At 37.6% G+C, this 22,426-nt stretch overlaps 1 protein-coding gene across 1 annotated transcript in view; it reads left to right on the forward strand.

Moving 5' to 3' along the window:
* Positions 1–11,774: 11,774 nt before the first annotated feature.
* The window catches only part of p3h2 (prolyl 3-hydroxylase 2), a 69,721-nt gene continuing 59,069 nt past the window's right edge, over positions 11,775–22,426 (forward strand). Inside the window, exon 1 of the mRNA XM_006637731.3 lies at positions 11,775–12,587. Coding sequence (XP_006637794.2) covers positions 12,162–12,587 — 426 coding nt within the window. The 5' untranslated portion in view covers positions 11,775–12,161. The remainder of the gene's footprint in view (positions 12,588–22,426) is intronic.

The raw sequence follows: 22,426 nt of genomic DNA on the forward strand, positions 1-22,426 counted from the left end.
TTTGCATGATTTCTTTGTATCTTTTTCTTAAAACCATTTGGTTTCATTGTATGCCAGGTACAAATGTCACTGTGAAATAAAAGTGACAGAAAGCACATTTCTCCCTGTGTACATAAGCTTTGGCATTCTTGCTGTGCACATTCTTGGGTGCTTCAAGTTAGAGGCCTTAGGGCATGTCATATTGGGGGGTGGGGCAAGTAAAGAGGCTTGATAGGGGGGAGTTTTCTGACTTAGAGGTGTTTAGTCAATCCCACAGAGGGTAGTTCTGCACCACTAATCAGATCTTTCATAATATGCCTGCATTTCGGAAATGAAAAGCATTGTCTTGATCTAACATGCCTAGTTTTGGGTCTGTCTCTTTCCGAAACAGATTACCTACTATAAAAATTGCCATTAGAAATGGCAATAGACATTGCCTGTTTCAGATGAGAAAAACAAGGAGCTCCCAAAAGCATTCACAGGTCATACCTTTGTTATATCTTTCCTCAAGTCCCCAGTCTCTACAGTGTGTTTCTCATATCAGCAGTATACACCACCTTCGGTTGCTCAGGCTCGAGAGTTTCAGAATACACATTCCAAGCAGAAGTAAAAATAGCTCTTTATGTCATTGGTTATATTGGAAATGCATTGTGACAACAGTGTTTTGTTCCGGATTTTGTAATTTCAGGTTTTGTGTTAACAGCATTGGTGTCAGGATGAGTTACATGTAAATGATATCGAAGACCTCTAATGCGATTTCATGGGAGTGTGTGAGCTGTTTTCCTTAGCATACTCTAACCATCCGTCCATTTCCTAACTACGTCTTCCAGATCTAAGTTGCGGGGGAGCCAGAGCCTATCCCAGCAAGCAATGGGTGCACCCTGGATGATGTCAGTCCCTTGTATTGGGCACACACACAGTCACAATTCAGGCCATCGTTTCCAGAAGTCTTACATACTCTTAAAGAAAATGAAATTAGTTGTTACACATTAAAACAAAGCAAAGGTGATTACACCCCAAACTATTCTTGAAACATGAAGTGCACCACTCTCCCGAAGGCTTATACTTATTTTAAGAAGATTTTGTTCTGTCTTTATAACTTTGTCTCCAGACTATCAAGATGTGATCATTCAGGAGTCATTCTCTTCTTCATGGTTATTTTTTTATATAATTTTTCATAAGCTGAGCAGAGAACCTGTTTGGTGTTTTTTGTTTGTTTCTTTTGTATAAAGAAGAAAAAATATTTCATTCACAAAAAAGAAGGATTTTATTTCAGTTTCTTAAAATTGTATGATTATAATTATCTCTAGTCTAGGTTTCTTTTAAAACCTATTTGTTTTTTACTGATCAGATGTTTCCCTGCAAAGATAAGAATTAAAAATAAACTTTTTTTGCTAAAACTGAATGTGCAATCAATACTACACTCATCCTTTTGAAGCTTTTGTGAAAGAAATCATATTGATTAGACACGAAAGGTTAATATTTTGAAATCAAATAACAAAATATATGCAGTCAATTATGTTACCAGTATATCAAATCAAATTAATGAATATGTCATGAAAAATTTGAAAAATCACTTGCAGAAAAACACAGTTCATTATGCTCTTCCTCCCTCTGTTTATGCAACTTGCCTGAATTACAGGTCTTACAGTTTGCCAGTTTGGGCTGTGTAATTGTTTAGACGAGAAGCTTGAATGAGGTAATGACCCACACAAACATTTTAGCCATACAGAGTCATGTGTTTTTAAGGATCTAATAGCATATTATCATTCAAATTGTTCTATTTTTCAATATTTTGGAGTTGGCTGACAACATGGTATTATTAAACTGTTTCAGATGCTCAAAAGCTGTCATTTCTAATAAATAAACCTGAAGATTGTTTAAGACTAAACACCAAGCTTGTATGGGCTGTGAAAAATGAAAGCTAATGAATCGGTTTTCTGTGTGTTGGCAAAGAGGTCTGAGAGAAGTGCCTCTGGTAACACAGTACAAGTGAAATTTTTAGATTGTGTGGTAAAGCCAACATAAAGGAACATTACAATAAATGCAAAGAGAGAGAAGCAAAGGAAACAAAATTATTTAATTTTTAATTTATTAATCAAATTAGGTGAATTGTTTCTTTTGAACTCATAAAATACAATAAAGAGGTAGTTGAAAACATGGTGAGTTGAGACATTCTGCAACATCTCAGTCACAAGTTACTACTGTACTTTTGCTTCTATGGCAAATACTGTGGCTTTTAAGTTTATGCTAATTTACTCAAGTTATATTTAAACAAACAAAAAGAGAAAATTATTTGCTGCCTGGAGCACTCAATAAATGCAATACTTACGGGCCATATCTATTGCTTATCTTTTATCAGCCTGAATTAAATTCCGTTCCTATTTCCTGCACTAATTAGCACACTAAACACATTGGTAAGAGATGAGATTGCATATCTTCAAAACTCAAAGTCCTACCCTATTTCCTGCAACACTTTTTTTTTAAAACCTATTTTGTGTACATACAGTAGAATTTTGGTGCTTTAATAATAATTAATTAATAATAATTGCTTACACTTATATAGCGCTTTTCTGGACACTCCACTCAAAACACTTTACAGGTAATGGGGACTCCCCTCCACCACCACCAACTTTACAGGATGTTGTAATGAAAGGCCATGAACTCATATTGCCTGATGAATCCCTTTTTGCAGATCAGCACTCGGTAAATGTGAATGTCACTATCTTCATTGAAAGTGTTGTTGTCCAGCATATAGGGGCAGCTTCCTAAGTGATTTGCCAGGCTTAACTAAAATGTACAAGTAATTGACAAAGTAGTTCAGGGGGGTAATGTAGATGTGTCAACATGCGTAGGCTGCAAAGGAACAAGTAAAGGTTTATTCCACGCTGCAAAGAGAAGAAAGAAAACACATTTTGGCTGTGGAGCCTTCTTGGGGTGTCTGAAAACGTCTCCACAGCCGAAACGTTGTGTTTTCCTTCTTCTCTTTTCAGCATGGAATAAACCTATTACTTGTTCCTTTGCAGCCTACACATGCTGATGCAGCTACCCACCTGAACTAAAATGTATCTACTGTAGCTTTAGCCTAAGCTAATTTTCAACAAGTATAAAACCAAGAGTCTGCTACTGTACAGTATATACAGTATATCAGATACGATGCACACATTTTTAGTGTTTCTTTTAAATTCCAAGTCAATGGGAGAAAAATGGTGTAGCAGTAGGATCTTACAGTTTGTACTGTAAACAACATGTGAATGACAAGCCTGGTACTTGCATTAACCAGAGTGGGGCTTGAACATTGCTATCTGGATTCCCCCCTGTAATTTAAAGCACACAGTAGCTTCATTTAACTCACTTTAGAAGGCAAGAAACAATTGCAGAAAGCAACAAAACAAAAGGATTATTATTGTAAAAGGCTGAAGAGAATGTGCTGTTACACACAGAAAGGGTACCGCATAAAACTTCTTTTAATTTTTCTGAGAGTCTAAATACGTAGTTCAGTTCAGCAGTGTCCATTTTCTTTTCTTGGGTTAGGGTATCTGTTTGAGCATACCAGAGAGCAAAACCAAGAATAAAGTGAATAAGAGAGAAAAATGAAACGTGAGAGGTGTAAATCATGTAGCATATATTTTGCAGAATCGTTTAGTTTTATTTATCGTATCTGATGTTTTTTTAGTAGTAAACACATCATAGCTGGGACTCTGGGACTCAAAAATAAAATAAACCTTTTTTGGGAATATGGCCATCAGTTTCTTAAGACAACACAAACTAAGTGACTCCAGACCTACAGTACTGTACATACTAGAAAACCATTAAGATAACTATGGTTAATTGTCTAAAAAGCTGTATGAAAAAGTTGTGATGCATCTGTTTTATTTTTTTGCATTCAGAACTGTACTTCAGTAAGTATTTGCAGGAACTATGCTCATCATCTTTAGAAGATAAAAGGTCATTTTGGCACTGCTTAGGTTAATCATCCAGCCTAATATGTTCAAGGTGAACTGATACGGAGAATGGTCTTTACTACACAAGGAAAAAGTTTCCATTTCAAAGGTAGTGGGATTCTCCAAGCCTTGGTGAATGAATGATCATTTTTAAGTTTCATGAATTTTTGTGCTGCAGGGTACAGGTAGCTTGAGATTGGCCTGTTGATGCAGATTACAGTATTCCAGTTGAAACATGCTTCAAAATGTGACAAAAAAACTGTCAGGCTGCTCTGATTTCCAACCCCTTATCATGTAAATGTTTTTGCATTCTATCAATGGCATGAATGCTGTTCTTTTTTTCTCAGTAATAAAGATGTACCCATATGGAAGCTATTTATGGACTTGAGGTCTCATGTATAGGCTTACCTTACTTTATTCATTGTGTAATGTTGTATCCATGTTAAGACCTTTGTAGGAATAAGACTAGAAAGAATGGGTTGCTTTGGAGACAAGTCCTAACAGGGCTGCAAGGCATGTTTAAAACTACAGGTGTGGCCATGAAGAAGGAGATTCCTTGAACCCCTTCTTACCTGCAGCTACATGTCTGAGATGAGTGTCTAGCTAAGAGTGTCTTCTAATTTAGAGCAGAAAGCCAGTTATTCAGTATGTGTAATTGTCTTAAGTGTTTTAAAGTAAAATGCTTTTACAGTTCTTACCCTATTGGAAAATGTTACAGAAAAAGAGAATCATTGGCAACATCCATCCATTTTCTAATTGCACACAGACAGACAAATAACACACACACACACACACACACACCAGGGCCAATTGTTCATTCATCATGTCTTTGGGCTGTGGGAGGAAACCCACATAAGCATGGGTAGATCACACAAATATATAAATTATGAAATAAAATATCTAAAATGAAGCTCAATTTGAAATAGTCTAAATGTTTATTGGTTGTTATAACTACATTTTCTTGATTAAACAGGTGATAAATCGTTCATCATGGTTATAAAGGAGAAGAAAGAAAAAGTCCTGTTTGAGCTGAATAATACTAAGCAATAAGCAACATTGTCAATACTTGCAAAGGAACAAGTAATAGGTGTATTCCATGCTGAAAAGAGAAGCAAGAAAACACAACGTTTCGGCTGTTCTTGTTTAAGAAGACACCCCAAGAATGCTCCATAGCCGAAACGTTGTTTTCTTTCTTCCCTTTTCAGCATGGAATGGATCTTTACTTGTTCCTTTTCAGCCTACGCATGCTGATGTAGCTACAGTACCCACCTGAACTACATTGTTAATACTTGTCATTTTCCTTGTTAATATTTAATTGCTCAAGCATTGCATTGTATATACTGTATAGCTTTGGTTCTAACAGGGTTTGAAAGCTGCCGCCAGCAATCAAACCACAGCATAGAGTTATTTCACAATTTCTTAGACTTCTTCTGTAATCTAAGCAGGCATTTTCATTAATGGAGTTTATAATGAAAGTTCGGGAGGGTTGACAATGGCAAAGTTCAACAATCCTCGGCTGTCTATAATTCATCATTGATTATGATGTCATTTCCTCACTCAGACATCATAAATACTGTACATCATCTCCTCCTCTCCCTCACACTTTTGCATCCCTCCCCCACCCATCTCCACCTCTGCAGCTGCCCCTTGGTCACTCCTCGCTCTTCCTGGGGGTTCTTATCTCTTCGTCCTATGGCCAGAAGGTTAACCCTCAGCCAAGTAGTTTCCAAATAACTGTCTCTTTAAATACTCCATACTTTTACAGGGCTCATTCCTGGCTGTTGTCATTCCTAGTGAATCCAGGAAAGTCCAATAATCAGCTGAAGACGTTCAAGTAGGTACAGTAGCTGCATCAGCATGCATAGGCTGCAAAGGAATAGGAAAAGGTTTATTCTGTGATGAAAGGAAAAGAAAAGAGAAGCCTGACACCTGAAGAAGGCTCAACAGACGAAACGTTGTGTCTTGTTTCTTTTCCTTTCGGCATGGAATAAACATTGACCTGTTCCTTAATAATCAGCTGCCGTTCTGTTCCTTTAAAGTGCACACTACTCACATAAGTACAGCATACTCATACAGTGTAATAGCCTCACATTGTAATGTAGGAGGTCAAACCAAGGCCCTGCTTGGTTATTAAGGATCCCATGACAGTGCCCAGAGGAGTAGGGGTGTTAACCCTGGTATCCTAGTTGAATTGCACTCTGGGCATGCTCAATCTGTTCTATCCCTAGTTCTATTGGTGGCGTAATATATCACCTCTCTGTCTTTTCTGCTGTGTTGTGGGACTGCTGTTGCTATACATGATCCAAACAGATGTTGCACTTCAAGTGATGGAATAGTGCTACATAAAGGAATTATTATTGCAAGGAATTATTATTATTTCAAATTGATTTAAGAAAGTATTTTGAAGATTAGTGCCGGCAATTCTTTTTGCAAATGTTTGTATGATAATTCTTCTACAGTCATCCGCATTGTTTTTTGTTTAGCAGAAGAGTGCTGCTATTTTAGATTGCTGGAAAATTATGTCAATTAAAAAATATTATTTTCTTTGTTAAAGAGCGCTCTCTTATGGTGAAATCAAGTAAGTACATAATGGTACACAAATTCAGATTTACTGTAGGATCAAGTTTTGTAAAACCCCTACAAAAAAAAAAAAAAAAATCCATCAGACCCGTTGTTATTAAAACACTCTTAGCACAACAAAACAGTTCTTTTAGGTTTCTGTTGTAATGTAATGTAAGACAGCAGGGCTAATAACACAGAGCTCCAATGATGAAGCAGGTAACAATTTCCAAAACATAAGGTACAATTCTGTGCTCTCCCAAACCTTAAATAAATCAGTTTAGTCGTAAAAATCAATTTTATGTCTATAGACAGCCCGACCTTAATTATACATGTTTTAGCTACACGTGTATAATCCATGCCATACATGAATGTATTTTTTTGCGAAATCTGAAAAAATATATTGTTACAACAACATATTGTAATATTACGTAGTATATGTAATTTACATGATTTACCTGGTGATGGGAACACATAATAGTATAAAACACAGCTAAATCAGCACGGATTACATACACTAATTACTAGCCAGCAGCCATATCACCCTGCAGGTGATGCATGAGGTGCTAGTGAGGCCAGCAGGGGGTGCTCACCCTCCGGTCTGTGTGGGTCCTAATGCCCCAGTATAGTGATGGGGACACTATACTGTAAAAAGGTGCCATCTATCTGATTAGACGTTATAACAGGTCCCGAATCACTGTGGTCATTAAAACTCCCAGTGACTTTCTCGAAAAGAGTAGGGGTGTTACCCCAGCGTCCTGCCAAAATTTCCGATTGGCCTTTATCAATCATGGCCTCCTAATAATCCCCATCTACGAACTGGCTTCATCACGCTGTTCTCCTCCCTACAGAGAGCAGGTGTGTGGTGAGCCATCAGGTGCACTATGGCTGCCGTCGCATCATCCAGGTGGGGGCTGCACATTGCTGATGGTGGATGAGCCTTTACCTGTAAAGCGCTTTGAGTGGAATGTCCAGAAAAGCGCAATAAAAGTGTACGGAATTATTATTAATAATAATATCCACTAGAGGGCAGTGAAACTCAACATCTCCACAACAAATGCACAGATGGATTTTACTATTGCGTTGTGTTTCCACGCTATATAAGCTAGTATGGATGTTCTGCAAGACTCCTAGTTTCTTCTTTTGCAAGACTGGAAATTATTACAACTATTCCAACAAAATATAATTTTTCATACTGCTTTTGAATGCTGATTCTATTTTCTCTGGAAAAACAATATAGAATACAGTACAGCAAAGTGTTCTGTGGTCCATTAGTGTATGTAATCAGTTACTGTCTAACACTAATGGACTTTTACACCATGGTTTATTGTGATGCATGCAATTAAGATATTTTTAAGGATGTCAGTTTTAAGTATACTAATTACAGTATATTGAACAGATTCTGAAGGTTCTTGTCATGATGCCTGTTTCCAGACACTAGATGGAGACCAACTGTAAGAGTGATGAGGTACATTTCGCTGTAGATGTTTCTGGAGACAATATGGAAAACAATTATCTGGTTTTAAACAACTTTTCTTTCTTTTGAATTTACTTATTTATGTGTCACAAAAGTATGCTTCCTGCCAATCTGGACTCCAAGTGATACCAGTAAAAGGGAACTCTACAGCAACAACTGATAGAAGGTCTTTGCAGGAAGTCAGCCCAAGCAAAGTATTTGCAGCAGATTATGTAGGATACTGGGGCTATGTACTGTTCACTCTCTGTGGGTCACACAACCTAACTCTAGAGAGGGGCTCTCAGGCTTTTGGCTGCTTAATTGAAAATAGCAAATTAAGATTGAATGCTAGCATATTGATAGTGAGTATTTACCTTTGTCTGAGCAATGTCAGTTACAGTACCTACCCTAACCCCAGTAATTCCACTCACATCATTTGTTCCATCTCAGGTCTACACTAGGTATTCTGGTGTGTGCCCTCCCATTGCCGCCTTGTGTATCTTCTCAAGTCAAAATCATCACATCTGGCTGCAACTGTAAGAGAAAGCCTCTTCAGTCACTTTAGGTTATGCCTGAGTCACCAGGTTTCTGCAGTTACATAAAAGAGGATTTTCTTTCCAATAATATAGCAGAAGTTCAGTACTGTTCACTTAGAACCTGTTGTATATCTCTTTGTTTTATTAAGTGAAACAGAAATGTGACTGTGCTGCCCTCGACAGGTTGTGAAAACTACAATTTACTATGGTTTCATTACATTTGGCTGTATTTTTTTTAACTGCAGTACACACTATTAAAGATTTAGAAGTGCAGATGTTAGTGCACTACAGAGTTCAGGACCAGTGCGTGAACCTATAAAAAATCAGAGACATAAATCTGATTGCCGAAAATAAGATAGGAGGCCCACACAGATATGGAAACAAAAAGATATTTAATCCTGAACTTAAATATACAGAAATATGTCAATTTAATTTTAATGCAGCCAGATAAGCGCTTGCAGAGACCCAGTATAATAGAACTTTTTTAAGTGTCTATTTTCACTCCACAGCTTGGAACTCTTGATTTTTGTAGCTTCCTAATAAAACTTGATCCTCTTGGTTTCACCTGTTTCAGTCTCAGTATGTGCCATCTCTTCTCTTTTCTGACATAGCTGAGCTTCACTGTGTAGACATTGGACTTTTACAATGTTCTCAGTTCTCTCACTGGACTATATGGTTTATTACCTGTGTGCATTTTGTGTCTAGTATAATTCAACACTATAATCCATCACAGAAAACCAAAGAAGACATATAATTGTACATCATACTTTTTTTTCCTACATTTCTTGTTTTACCTTTACACATCAAGCCCAAAATAATCTAAATAAAAAAATATTTTTACTTTGCAAACACGCTTTTTTGTGTTGTTTGGTCCTATTAGACCAATAACTATTTTTATTGGTTCTACTGCAGCAGAGTCAACCTACAGAAATTATATCGAAATAAATCCTCATTCCATGGCAAGCTCCTCGCCTAGGACCCTGTCTATATCAAAACCACACCTCACAATTTGTTCTGCCCAATGTGATTTACAGTATATCATGGCTTTGTACTCAATATGAGATATTGTTGGAGGCCAGAAACCATCCCCAGTAAACAATCTTAGAATATACAGTAATTGGTATCCAATAGCACCAGTTGTGTTAATACCTTGTAGCCTGATGTTGCTGGATGTCTGTAGCTAAGCAAGGAAGGCCTGGTCAGTTCTGTTTCTGGAACAGCAGGTTGTGGCTATAAGTGATCTTGGTGACAGGTGACACTTTACCCTTGGGACCAGAATTTCTAGCCAAGTGCTGCAATATGATAACTAGGCTCACTGTGGCATCCTCTGGATGAGATGATAAACTGGGGTCCTGGTTGCTTGGTTATTAAAACACCAAGACTCTGCTTGTTCAACAGGTGAAAGCAATTGGCCTGGTGTATAGTGGCTGTCATGCATCACACAAGTGCGGGCTGCACTTCTGTGATAGAGGAAGGAGGGCCCAGCCAAACGATCCTTTGGCATGAAAAGTGCAATATAAGTACAAGCAATTTTCACAACTACAGTAGTCCCTTACCTCATATTTATTCACAGTTGTACCATTATGCCATGCATTAGAGCAAGAGCAAGAATTCCTTACACTTATGTAGCACGTTTCTGGACACTCCGCTCAAAGGGCTTTACAGGTAATGGGGACTCCCCTCCAACACCACCAGTGTGGATAATGTGAAGGTTGCCAGAGTGTGCCAGTGTGCTCACCATATATCAGTTATAAATGGGGAAGAGAACAGAATAATGAAGCCAATTTATAGATGGGGATAATTAGGAGGCCATGATTGTAAAAGGCCAGGGGGACACTGGTTTCCTCTGTCATATCACCCAAATAGTTCGAGTCCACTTGCAATAACAATATGTATAATGGGTACTGTACATTTTTCACTTTTATATACCAGCAAAGAACATTGTATGTTCATTCCTAGGAGCATTTCTTCAGATAAACAGAAAAACGCAAAGCAGCAACAGACAAAAAACATTGACATACTGTATAGTACCAGACAGGCCTGGACTGGAAACAACTTCACAGGACATATACTGTAGACAGGTACACCAGAAGCCCAGCAGTTCAAATCGGTTTCATAACAACAAGTAAAGGAACAAAAACTAAAGAAAAAAAACTTCAGCAAGGTAAACTTTGTCTGATGTTTGAAACTAAACGTCTGGGAAAAGGTGGTGGAGAATCATTTTGGTGGTCCGTTTCCAAAGATGGTTTTGGATCAAGGATCTTCAAGTAAATAAAGGGGAATTATGTTACAACATGAATCTTTGACAGGTTAGAAGATTTTGACTGGTTACTAAGATTATTATTAGTTTATTAAGTAAGAAAAAGGCTTTTTCTTTAAAAGTAGCAAACGTTTTAACTGTACTTTTAACTTGGTTAATAACTGGACTCAAAATGCTAAAAGCAGTGTTTATAACCTTTGTAACATGGACTGAGTATGCACATCATTAATTTTTACTTGTCTCCAATCATTTAATTAAACATTAATTAAACACATTATTTAATAAAAATTAAATGTCGAAAGAGTTAGATAAAACGGCTCTTGTACATTAGAGAAGGAAGTACATTTACAAACAAAAATACCGATCGAGTTTAAAATACCATAAATTAGTGTAAACAATGGTAGAACGTGTTAAACCGCCATGTCTCATTTTCTGTAAAAAAGTGTTGACGTGGCTGTATGGTTCCAAATCCAAAAAAAATCTCCCCCAAATCCCTTCACATCTCTTGGAAATTAATACTTCGATCGTCAATAGTTTCCGCAGATTGTTACCATAGCTGTTAAAATGATCATCTCTGATTAAGTAAGGTCTTTGGCCCAAGAGTATTGTCACGTGTTCCAAAGCTTAATCTGTTGCACATTCCCAACACTGTAGGGGTTCCTGATTCTTTTTTCTAAGGATACAATTTTCTAGACTTCTCAGTGACTGGCAATGCTGTCCAGCAGACAGCAGTTCCCAGTTTGACCTGGAATCTCAGCTGTCAGCTGGTTGGGAGTAAGAGGAGGGGGGCATCTGTGGGGGTGGCGATAGTTCTTCGGAATTTTCCGCTCAGTCAGTGATAAGAATTGAGCATAGTGTAATTGTAATTAAATTATATAAAGTACCTTCCAGCTAGAAAAATGTTTGACTGCGGGGATGGCTCATGTTAGAGATAATGTAGATAGCTAATTGCTCCATAGGCATATTATAATGCAATAATCCTTCAAAATGTAAAATGTATCATTGTCAGTTTATATACTGTAGTATGACGTGACTTCTGACACTGCAGTCTTGTGCCCTAACAAATCACGTGTAGACTAGGTTGCTTCTCACATCACAGGTGATTACGTCTTGTTTAAAAATGTACAGCCCATTTGATTATCTTAAATAGACCGGGGTACCCATTATCAGAAAACAGTGACAGTTCTTGCTCATTACTACAAGAAACGTTGGGAGCCGTGGGTGAACTGAAGTTGCCTCAGCTACCCCTTTAAGACACCGCAGTAGCTGAATGGTTTAGTATAGTGTTTCACGCTTTTTTCCCTCAATTGACTCGCATCCTTCTCTCTGGACTCCGCTAATCATCCTGGCGTGCTTTGACACACAGGGTTTATAGGGATTTCGTGCTGCAAGTGCGAGCGCAGCGACAACGGTAGTCTTAGCAGAAGATGGATTTAACGTTATTCCAGTACAGCATTTTCGCTGGGGTATCAGTTTTGCTCCAGGCTGTTTCACCAATCTCAGCTACAGCCTTACTGGAACCTTTCGATCGCCTGTATGACAGTGGTGTTGAAGCCTTCTATAGCAGTGACTATGAAAGTGTGGTGTACTACATGGAGAAAGCGCTCCGTAGTTACTCTGAACTTCGCCACACCAAAGTCCGATGCAGGCTGAAATGCAAGGATCAGCACCCTTTAGATGGATCCGACTCGGACCTGCAGTTCTTCGATTCGGTGCTTAGAAGGGCTGCTTGCCTGAATGACTGCATCGAGAGGAAAACCGGGTCCCAGTCCATGCACATGGCAAGCGAAGATGTCATTCAAGATTTCAACAGGAGGACACCGTATAACTTTCTTCAGCTAGCTTACTATAAGGTAAGAAAATCCGAATAGTTAGCACCCTCGAGCAACGCTCCCCACTATGCCTTGTCTAAACACCTGGTCAGGTGCACTTTTGTCTTAGCAGAATAGCGTCATCGTACACTGGACTTTGACAACCTGAAACACGTCCAGTAACCGCTGGATTTAAATGCACTTGTGAGACCACTAAAAACGTCTCAATATACTGTAGTTAGATTTAGTTTTGTTTATTGACAACCTGAAACACATCCAGTAGCCGCGGAATATTCTCACAAATGCGCTTGTGAGAATATTAAAAACGTCTCAATAGAGTGAGATTTAGTTTTGTTCATTGAGTGTAAAAAAAAGTATTTTATCTAAAGATTTGTAAAGCATATGAAGATTTTGTACATGGTATTTCGGTTTGAAAAGTTTTAGTAATAGAATACCACATTTAACTTCTCTTTTACCGGTTTACTAAACTAAAGCAGATGTACTGTATATTTCACAGATCCTAACGTTAAGTGAAGTATTAGAATTGTTCAGTCGTACTCTACGGAGAATGCTGCAGTCTAGACAGTAAAACATAGTTGCGTGTTCTTCAAACTTTTTTTTTCTTGCTCACTGTAAACCGCAGAGAGAGAGAGAGTGAGTAAAAAATTATGTAAATGGTAATGTGTGTTATTCCTAATACTGGTGTGTTATATGTATGTATTGAGGTGATAACCAAACGTATGCTTTATTTTTTCAGTACTATATATCATCATTTGAAATGCCCTTAAGAGCCTACATGATATTGGGCTTACGGAGTTAATAACAACATATCAGTTATTAGTTACACAGTCAGAATTTATGGCTTAAGGAAATTGTATATTTATTTTACGCATTGTTTTGAATTCAGAGCATGAGTATCAGTATATATGTCGCTAGTGTTTAAAGAATGGTGGATTAATAAAAATCTCGCTTTATTCCTTTATTGTCTTCAGATTGCAAAATTCGTTTTTGTCTTTGTCACCTATGGCCCCTTAGAAATGTTTCTTAGATGTCTGTCCTTCCTTTTATTGTCTTCTATGAATAAAGTGTGTTGGCTGTTTATATTTCTCTATGAATCCAACAGCAGCTCTAACATTTAGAGTTTTGTAGGATCTGACATAAAATCTGAGTAAATACTGTACATAACATAACACTGTGAATATGCAAGGATACAGCAATAACATAGCTTAAATACTTAAATCTAATAACCCTGTTTATACTGGCTAGTTATACTGCCATTTAGCATAAAGTCCTTGACGTAATTTTTCTTCAGTGCTTTCATAGGTATTGCACCAAACCTGTTCTGAATTATGAATTTTGGCACACATATACTGGACCTACAGTAAGTCTTCAAATTGTTCTAGCATTATAGAAATGGCTATAACATTGTTGGATGTAGCAATTGGACTGAAACGTGGTCTAAATCAGACCAGTACTCCTGGTGCTGGAGAACTGTAATCCAACGGGTTTTAGACGTAATTTCTAATCTCCCACAGGAAAAGAAAAAACAGGAAAAAAATAGTAATATTGATAAGAACAGTTTGTTTAAATAAAGTAATTGAAAGTCCAGTGTGGAACGAACCAGAAAAATTGTGGTACTCTAGAACTAGGAGTGAATATCATTGGTCTAAATATAACAGATATACTGTACCAGTTAACCACACATGATGTGTGTTCCCAGGCCCAGTCAGTATTTCATTGTCTATGCAGTACTGTATACTGATAGGAAGCACCCCAAAGAGGTTCCCTGTGCAATTAACACATTGATATAATACAGCTGTGGTTTACAAAATAGGTTATGGATATACTGTAACTCGGTTGTTCCTCATTTAATATTTCAAACAGTATGATTTTTCTTTTTCTAACAGGCCACGTAGTCACTGTTGTAATATTTCATTGATAAGCCTCATGCCCTTGTGTTTCCTGACTTTGTCCAGTAGCCAATGTAGCCAAAGACGTTTATCATGAAAGTCGTTTCTGTTCTTCAAGTGGAGGATTTTGTGAGCCACCAACTGTTCAGAAGATACAGACCAGTCCCTGTGATGTGGGAAAGGGCTTTACTGACATTTTGGCTTTAATCTGCTTGGGTTTGAGGACAAATCACCCTGCCATGTGGATGAAGTGTTAGAGCCCATCACTGCTAAACCAGTGGTTACTGCATTGGTGGTGGCAGTGGGAGAGGGGTGCTTCAATGAATGCCAGAGAGAAAAAAACACAGCAAAATAAATTAGACTTAAATTAGTCACTCAGCTCTTCTGAAAAATAACAAGAAAATACATGTGCATAAATTTGCTTTTCTTGTGTTTGTTTTAAAAAGGCTTTCCATCAAAACAATCATCCTTATTCATTAAAAAAACCCACCAAAAGCTCTTTTAGAATAAAAAAAAATAATAACACTTGTAAGTTGAAAAGGTAAATACTTTGAAACCTTAAAAAGTGTTCGACAGCATCACCAGGTACAGTGTTTTTAACACCTATTTCACTATATGTGAAAAAACACCTTGGGCAATTCGAGCAAGCAGTCCAGCTCAAACATATCTACTGTCTGGCGAGTAAACCAGTTATGGAAACTATGGCAAATAGACATTACATGGCTAAAATAAACAGAATTTATGTTGACAGTGGTGCTAAAGCAAGGGAGGAAATTTCAACCGCAGTCATGAAGTGCACTAACAACCTGAGATATTTTTAAAGCAGCAAATAAGTAGGGTTTCATGTATAATGTGAGGCGTTTGTGAACAGCATGACTTTAGGCATTCACCTTTGTTCATCTAAACTCTGAATGAATGTTTTGGGGAGAGATCCTGCCGTATGCTCGAAAAAAAAGAGAGGGATGGTCCTTCTTGTTTTCACCACTAGGGAATCTGATGTTTGCTTGACATGGCAGCACTATTTAGAATTTCCTGGTGCCACACTCTTGGCAGGTACTTTCAAATGTTTTGACTGCCCACTTTTCCCTCATTGAAACATTTTTTTTTGTATTTTTCTTCCCTGTTGGCAGACGCTCTCAAAGATCAGGCTTGCCTTCCTGTGGTCTACAATCCTTTAGTGGACTCTGTGGACATTGTACTGTAGATACTTCAAAAATGCTCTTTGCAGCTACACTTTATGACAGACTCCAGGACGATGGAAAAAAATGTTTATAGCATTTTTTCTTTTTTCAAATTTGTTTGTTTGGAAGTACTAACAGACAGTGATACTATAAAGCATAACTAATGTTATGATGCTGATCACATTTTATAATTTGATGGTTTTTATGGATTTGTGGTGCAAGATGGAATGATGGGGCCAGACCGGATGTTGTACACTATGCTTGCTCAACACCCAGTAATGTTACTGCTGGGAAGCTGGTGAGGGAAGCTTATGATGATGATGATGGTGATGCGGTCCGCACCTGATTAAGACTTAAAATGCAGGCAATGTCCCATCTTAGCCAATTATTTCAGTGAAGAAATTAAGATGAGAGGTAGATTGTAAACCAGATCACCTTCTGTGCCCTGAGGCCACAAATTTGTCCAGTCTTGATATACAAGGTATTTTCTTTGGTGGGTATTGGACTGGGTGACACAGTGGCACAGTGGTTATCACCGCTGCCTCACAGACCTTGGCTGCTATCTGTGTGGATTTGTATGTTAATCCCAAGTTCATGTGGGTTTCTTCCAGGTGCTCTGGTTTCCCCTAACACTCCAGAAACATAGTGGTAGGTTGATTTGCTTCTGGGAACATTGGCCATAGGTGTGAGTGTCTGTGAGGAATCTGCCCAGCGATGCACTGGTCCTGTCCAGTTTGTACCGTCTTGTGCCTGTTGCTTGCTGGGATAGGCTCCAGCTCCTCTGTGACCATGAATTAGAAAAAGCAGTTAGAAAATGAATGGGTGTCATTCTTGTTTTATAAGGGACAGTGGTGCAAGGTGAAGTTACATCAGAACTCATGTAATGAGACCAGCTCTGCTGATATCTGTACCGGTACCTTTACTGTTTACCAAACATGGGTACAAATGCATTTGCGAATGCTGTTCATATAATTTTAAGATCATATTCAATCTCATCATAAAGGTGGGACCTGCTAATCATGTCCTCTACAGGTTGGTTGCCAATCATTCAACTCATTCAAACCTACTTGTTTTTTTATCTTGACTGCAATTGAGGGTGGCTGCTTTGAAGTGTTTTAGAAAATTATGAACAGGTGAGTTTGACGGTGTTGAATGGGTTGCAACTGGGTGAGGTATGATTATTATGTCTTACTTTGATGAATAATACATCTAAATGTTGAATACACAAAACTGTTTGAACACCCTTTGTCAGTGTATTTGAGCCGTTGTCTGGTAGACACACGAGTGAGCAGAATTAGGGTATTGTCAGTTGCCCTTTTCTTTTCCATCAGTTCTGTACTTTGAATTCACTTGCTTCTATTTGTTTTTCTCAAACTAATCCATGTTGGACTGAATTTATTTTCAGTTTTCCACATTGTAATTAATGAACTTTCAAAATTTAAGGATAATCAGTTGACCACAGACAGTTTAAAGTTGTTTTATTAAATATCAGTGTAAAAAGGTTTTAGCTCATACTGTACTTATCATCTGCTTTGTGTTTTATAATTTTATGGCATTTTTTATGTTCAATGTTATACTTTCAACACACATTTCTTGTTTTTCCATATTTATATGTACAGTACCGATAAGCTAAAACCTTTTCACTGTACTTTACTTTTGACTCCTCAAAAGGTATATAATTAAAACAAATATCCCTGTGTGCTATGGAAGTTTAAGTTTCTGATCAATCCTAAGTAGGAGGCAGTGGAATCAACCTTGTGGGCCTCTTCTTATCCTGACACACCTTTGCAAAGTAAGGACACACATACCAAGACACTGAAACTGAGGGATGTCTCCTTAAACAAGGCGTTGGTCAAATTATTCAGAGATTGCTCATCAATGCAAAAGGTTTCTTTTTAAAACAAAAGATCATATAAGCCTTAACCTGTCAGCAGCTAGACGTAGCTTGTTACTGCTAATTTAAATGTGTTTATGGGTAACTTGGCATGTTGTCAGAGCTTCCTATCATTGAAAACCATTAGGAAGACCTGCTGTTGATCTCTTTAACCTGAATGAGATTGGTATTCAATCAAAGATTAGCAGGCTTGGCCAAAAATTAAATATGTCTTCATTGCGGTTTTAATCATTATTAAGCAGGAGATCAAAAACATTCTGTACGTTTCATAAAATGGAAAAAAGCAATCAAGTGGGAACTATTTGTGAACATATCTTCTACTAGTTTACATTCCAATGAACGCCCAACTTTAATCATGCCAATCCCCACCCCTCCACCACCACCATACAACTGGGACTTGACAGAAAAACCCACAGACACAAACTGTCCAGGGAGGCTGGCTGATGCCTTCTGACTCAGACTTGCAAGTCATTTATTTGGGCAAATATTTTGTTTTCCTGTTGTGGCTTGCTTGCTTTCCTTAAGAAAAGCACCTTATGAGGTTGTGAAAGGGCCATATTATGTGACAACTGGACAGAATCCAGATAGCCTCCATTACTGGGGCATCCTAACTCCCTGGTCAAACAGCAGCATGATCAAAAGAGCTGACAGAGAGACAGTCCATCCCAGACAAATAGCAAGGAATGACTGATCACAAGCACTGCATTAGTCACTGAAAACTATGTGACCCCACTTAAAATAAACCACGTTTTTGTACAAGACACAATAAAAACCTAAATAAAAAGAGGTGAAAGTATTTTTTAAAAATTCACATGGTGTTTGATTTTAAAGTTAACTAGCCCAATCCCATCCTTATCCTCTTACATGTACATTAATGTAACCATGAGTGCAGTTTTTACTATGAAATTATAAAAAATATATTTTTTTTTGTTACATGCTTTCTAATGTCATGATTAAACATTAGTTTGTGTCATACTGGACACAAACTGTCATGCTTTAAACTTAAGAATGCTCTTCAGATAGTAAAGAGTCATAGGCAGTGCTTGGAAGTTGATACTCTCATTGATCTTCCTAATCGATTTGTTGATGCGCTGCCCTCCTTCTGAAATACAGCAATTAAAAGAAGCAGCTTTTATGCGATGTGAATTTGTACCAAGGACTCCCCGGCATTTGCTAGAGTTAATAATAAGACCTGCAGAATGATGTTCATTCAAATGCCAGTATCTAATCACTTCAAATGTATTGTTTTGGGTAAAGCAGATTGCATAGTTTGGAGGTGCTCAGTTTTCAGTACTAACTGAATTCTACCATCTGTCTTTTTTTAGGGATTGTACAAATTCAATCAGTCTACTATAATGGACTCCAGTCAGCAGTGGTATCTGTTTCCAGTTTTGTATCCTACACTGTATGGGATAATGATCAGGAATGTTCAAGGATGGGTGGAAATGGAAGACTTTTCCATTTATCTGAATTTTTTTCATCAGAGTTTTGTATGGATTTCTCTGTTCAACCTAGTAATGATATGTTATATATTTTCTTTGCTGCTTAATCGTGGATGAGATGTTTCTTCCAAAAGGTGAAGTCTAATAGCATTTGTTTAGTTTTCGAGCTCAGGTCAATGACCTTAAGTAGTGAGCACAAGAGTGTTATGAGTTATTTAATTCCAGATCTGTATGAAGTTGGAGTTCTATGTTGTTGACATTTTGCAACAATTACATTGTGAGAAAAGGAAAACTGTAGTTTCTGATCAATTATTTGCATGTCACATCAGCATCATTAAAATACGGAACAAAACAGTTTGCATCCAGGCTTCAGGAAGTTTGTGCTCACTCTTACCAGGCTTTCGGAATTGTCTTTTCTTGAAGCAATTTTTAAAAGATGCAATAAAGTGGGGTAGGTATTGTCATTACAACAGTAGTGTGGACCAGAAAGTTGTATGGTTGTATTTATATAATGAAATTCCGATGCAGCCACAGGTTGTTTTTGAATTTCTGGGCTTTTGCAAACTGAATTTTGCTCACAAGAAGGGGACTGTATTGAAATTTAAGGGTATAGTTACAGGCAAATGAGAGGTAGACTCAGATGAGGAGCGGAGAATTGTGTCTGGAATATACTGAATGTTTCTTGGTTAAGATTGGCAGTAGGTGGCAGCAAGAAGAGACTTTTTTCATCATTACCCTGTGAAAACTCTTATTTTGTACCATTTTAAGAAAAGAGCTTTGAATAGTGTTCTGGTTTAAATGCTCGAGAAACTAATCACATCTCGGAGACTCTGGATTTTGAGATGTGTGTTGTTTTTATTTTTGTCTTCGCAGTTCTAAACTGCAGTAGAAAAATGAAACTCTTCTATGCTATAACTGTGGCCTTTTGTATTTCACACAGCTTTTCACATTAAACACAGTTAATTTTAGGGAGAGGTTTGTGTGTTGTCAACTGTCAAACAACATTAAAAATCTTGTGAATTCAATTTTAACTGTGAAAATGTGTATATTCATACAGGCAATGCAGCACTGCCTCTTTTAAACTGTTTTTCTTGCATGACTTGTATAAGGCTCAAAATTACAAATTAAGGATGTGAAGACGTGTTAATGTAGGAAATATTTTGCATTATAACAACCTATTTTTTTTCTCATTTCTCATTTTTGACATGATAATCTGAAAAGGTTCTGTTTTGTGTTGTGCTCTTGAAATCTGCATACCTAAAATTGTTGGAACCAGAGGAAACAGTAAGTGGTGAGCAGTTAAATGGATGCATTGTGTTATAAATCAGAAAACAAAAATTCCAAGTAAGCTATTTTGTTGTTCCAGTAGGTATTCAGTATCCTAATCAGCTCTGGTATTATATGAGCTAGTAAGTTATAAACTCCTGGGTATATCTGGCAGGCTAAGGAAAAGCTATATAGCTTTAGTGGAAAAAGTAAAGGCAGCTGCCAAGTGAGCATCTGTTTTGTTTGACAAACGACCGTCTGCTGAGAGTTGGAACACCATTTCGATATCCCAGATCTCTTTTATAAATTGTGTTTTTTTTGAATGAATTGTATCTCCCCCCCCCATAATTATTTGCAGCCATTGTGCAATCATATGGAAAATCAAGTGTCGTTGCACTTTCGATGCTGGAAGATGAAAGATTTTAAACAAGATCATTTTTGAAATGTTTCTGGAAACGCAGCCATTTGAATTTTACTGTACTTTGTAATATGCATTAAGAAATTCAGTCCATAACTGCCTATTAGAATGTAGACAAATATGTGTTTGCAAATCTGGATATACTGTATTATGTCCAAGTCTAAAAATTGATTTTAGACTCTTCCTTTTGCTTAAGAAGCACACCCAAGTTTAATAACCCACGCAGGAGAAGGTGTTGTCCTCCATATCAAGAACAATGGAACATTCCTGGAAGCCATCAAAACTGCTTGCAGTTCTTGTTTTACTTTTCTGCTGCATATGGTCTCACATTGAGGAGTTTGAAGCTCCCAGGCCTGTCACAGGAGGGTGAGAGCTGGCTAGAGCTGGGCCAGATTATGATGGTTTCCTGTTCTTGACCACAAACCAGAGCACTGCTGGGGGAAGACGAGAGAAGCTGGGTCTCTCACAGAAGCTGTACTCTAAACAGACCCCTGCAGCAGCACAGCACACACTCTTTTAGGTAGCTGTGTCATAAACCACAGTTTATGCAACTAGATCTCCGGCATGCTCCTTTCTGTATCTCTTTTTTATTTATTTGGACTGAACTACACTCTGTCTGGAAGCCTTGCATTTTACAGATTACAGCAGCAATTTCAGAAGCTGTTTGATCCCTGTGTTCTCTCTCTAAGCTTGTTCATAGCTCTTTGGCTTTGATTCTCAAGGACAAAGCATGTTGGGAACTGGAACGCAGGAATACTGTATTATTGTGCTTGGTGGGAGGCAGGAAGAGGTGTCCAGTTTCCGTCTGTGGACTTCCCCAAAAAAATCTTTAACAATGTATCCGTTCCTGCTATATTGTTGAAATTGTTTAGGGCTGAGCATTTCCTTGGGTAAGAATATGTTGGAGACAATTTTTGTGTTTAACATCTGGTCACCTGTATGTCATATATACAGTACATGTTTTTCACAGAAGCGGCAGAACAGTTTTTGTTTAATCTGGGATCAAAAATGACTTACTTCTCTGGATCTAAAACAATCAGAGTTTGTAATTGCACTGTAAATCTGATTATACACGTCATCCCATGTGGACCTCTGGTTGAATTAGTTTTATTCTTCTTGATCTGAGTTTCTACCTTTCTGAGCTTATTTCCAAGTATGGTAGAATTCATAATTATTCCATATGGATTGAATGTTGTTTGTAAATGTTCTTATGTAGTTCAAAAAGTATTAAAAGCTTTAACTGGAGTTATTTTGTCTGGGATGTTTTAGTGTGCTTTCTATGATAGAAGATGTGCATTTAAAAATGTCCATTCTGTCTCAAATCTTTTATTACATTTCAATAGAATAGTTTATATCAAGTGGACTAAAAAAGGAAATGTCATAATGGGAAGTCCTATTTGGCAAGTCTGACATCAGACATCATCGTGATAGCAGCAGTCTGCACTTTAGATCTCCGTGCAAATAAACACTGTGCCTTTGATTACCTGTGTTGCTTCTATACAGCCACAAAGTTGAGATCAAGCCCTTAATGGCTAAGACAGTTTATAATGTACCTGCTGGACATCCTTCTTTGATTAAATTAAAGGGTGTCCTCTTGTCTGCTAATCCAGCTCACCCAAAAACAGAATATTCGTCTGCCTAAAATGAGATTACTGTACATAGAAACATTATGTGCCTGTACTGTATATGCTTTAGGAAATAAAGCTTGGAAAGACGGGAGAGGGAATTTATGATAAGGTCCTCCATTGTCATTTTAAAATATATTAAAGT

The sequence above is a fragment of the Lepisosteus oculatus genome, chromosome 13 (assembly GCF_040954835.1).
Source record: "Lepisosteus oculatus isolate fLepOcu1 chromosome 13, fLepOcu1.hap2, whole genome shotgun sequence".
Classification (NCBI taxonomy): domain Eukaryota; kingdom Metazoa; phylum Chordata; class Actinopteri; order Semionotiformes; family Lepisosteidae; genus Lepisosteus; species Lepisosteus oculatus.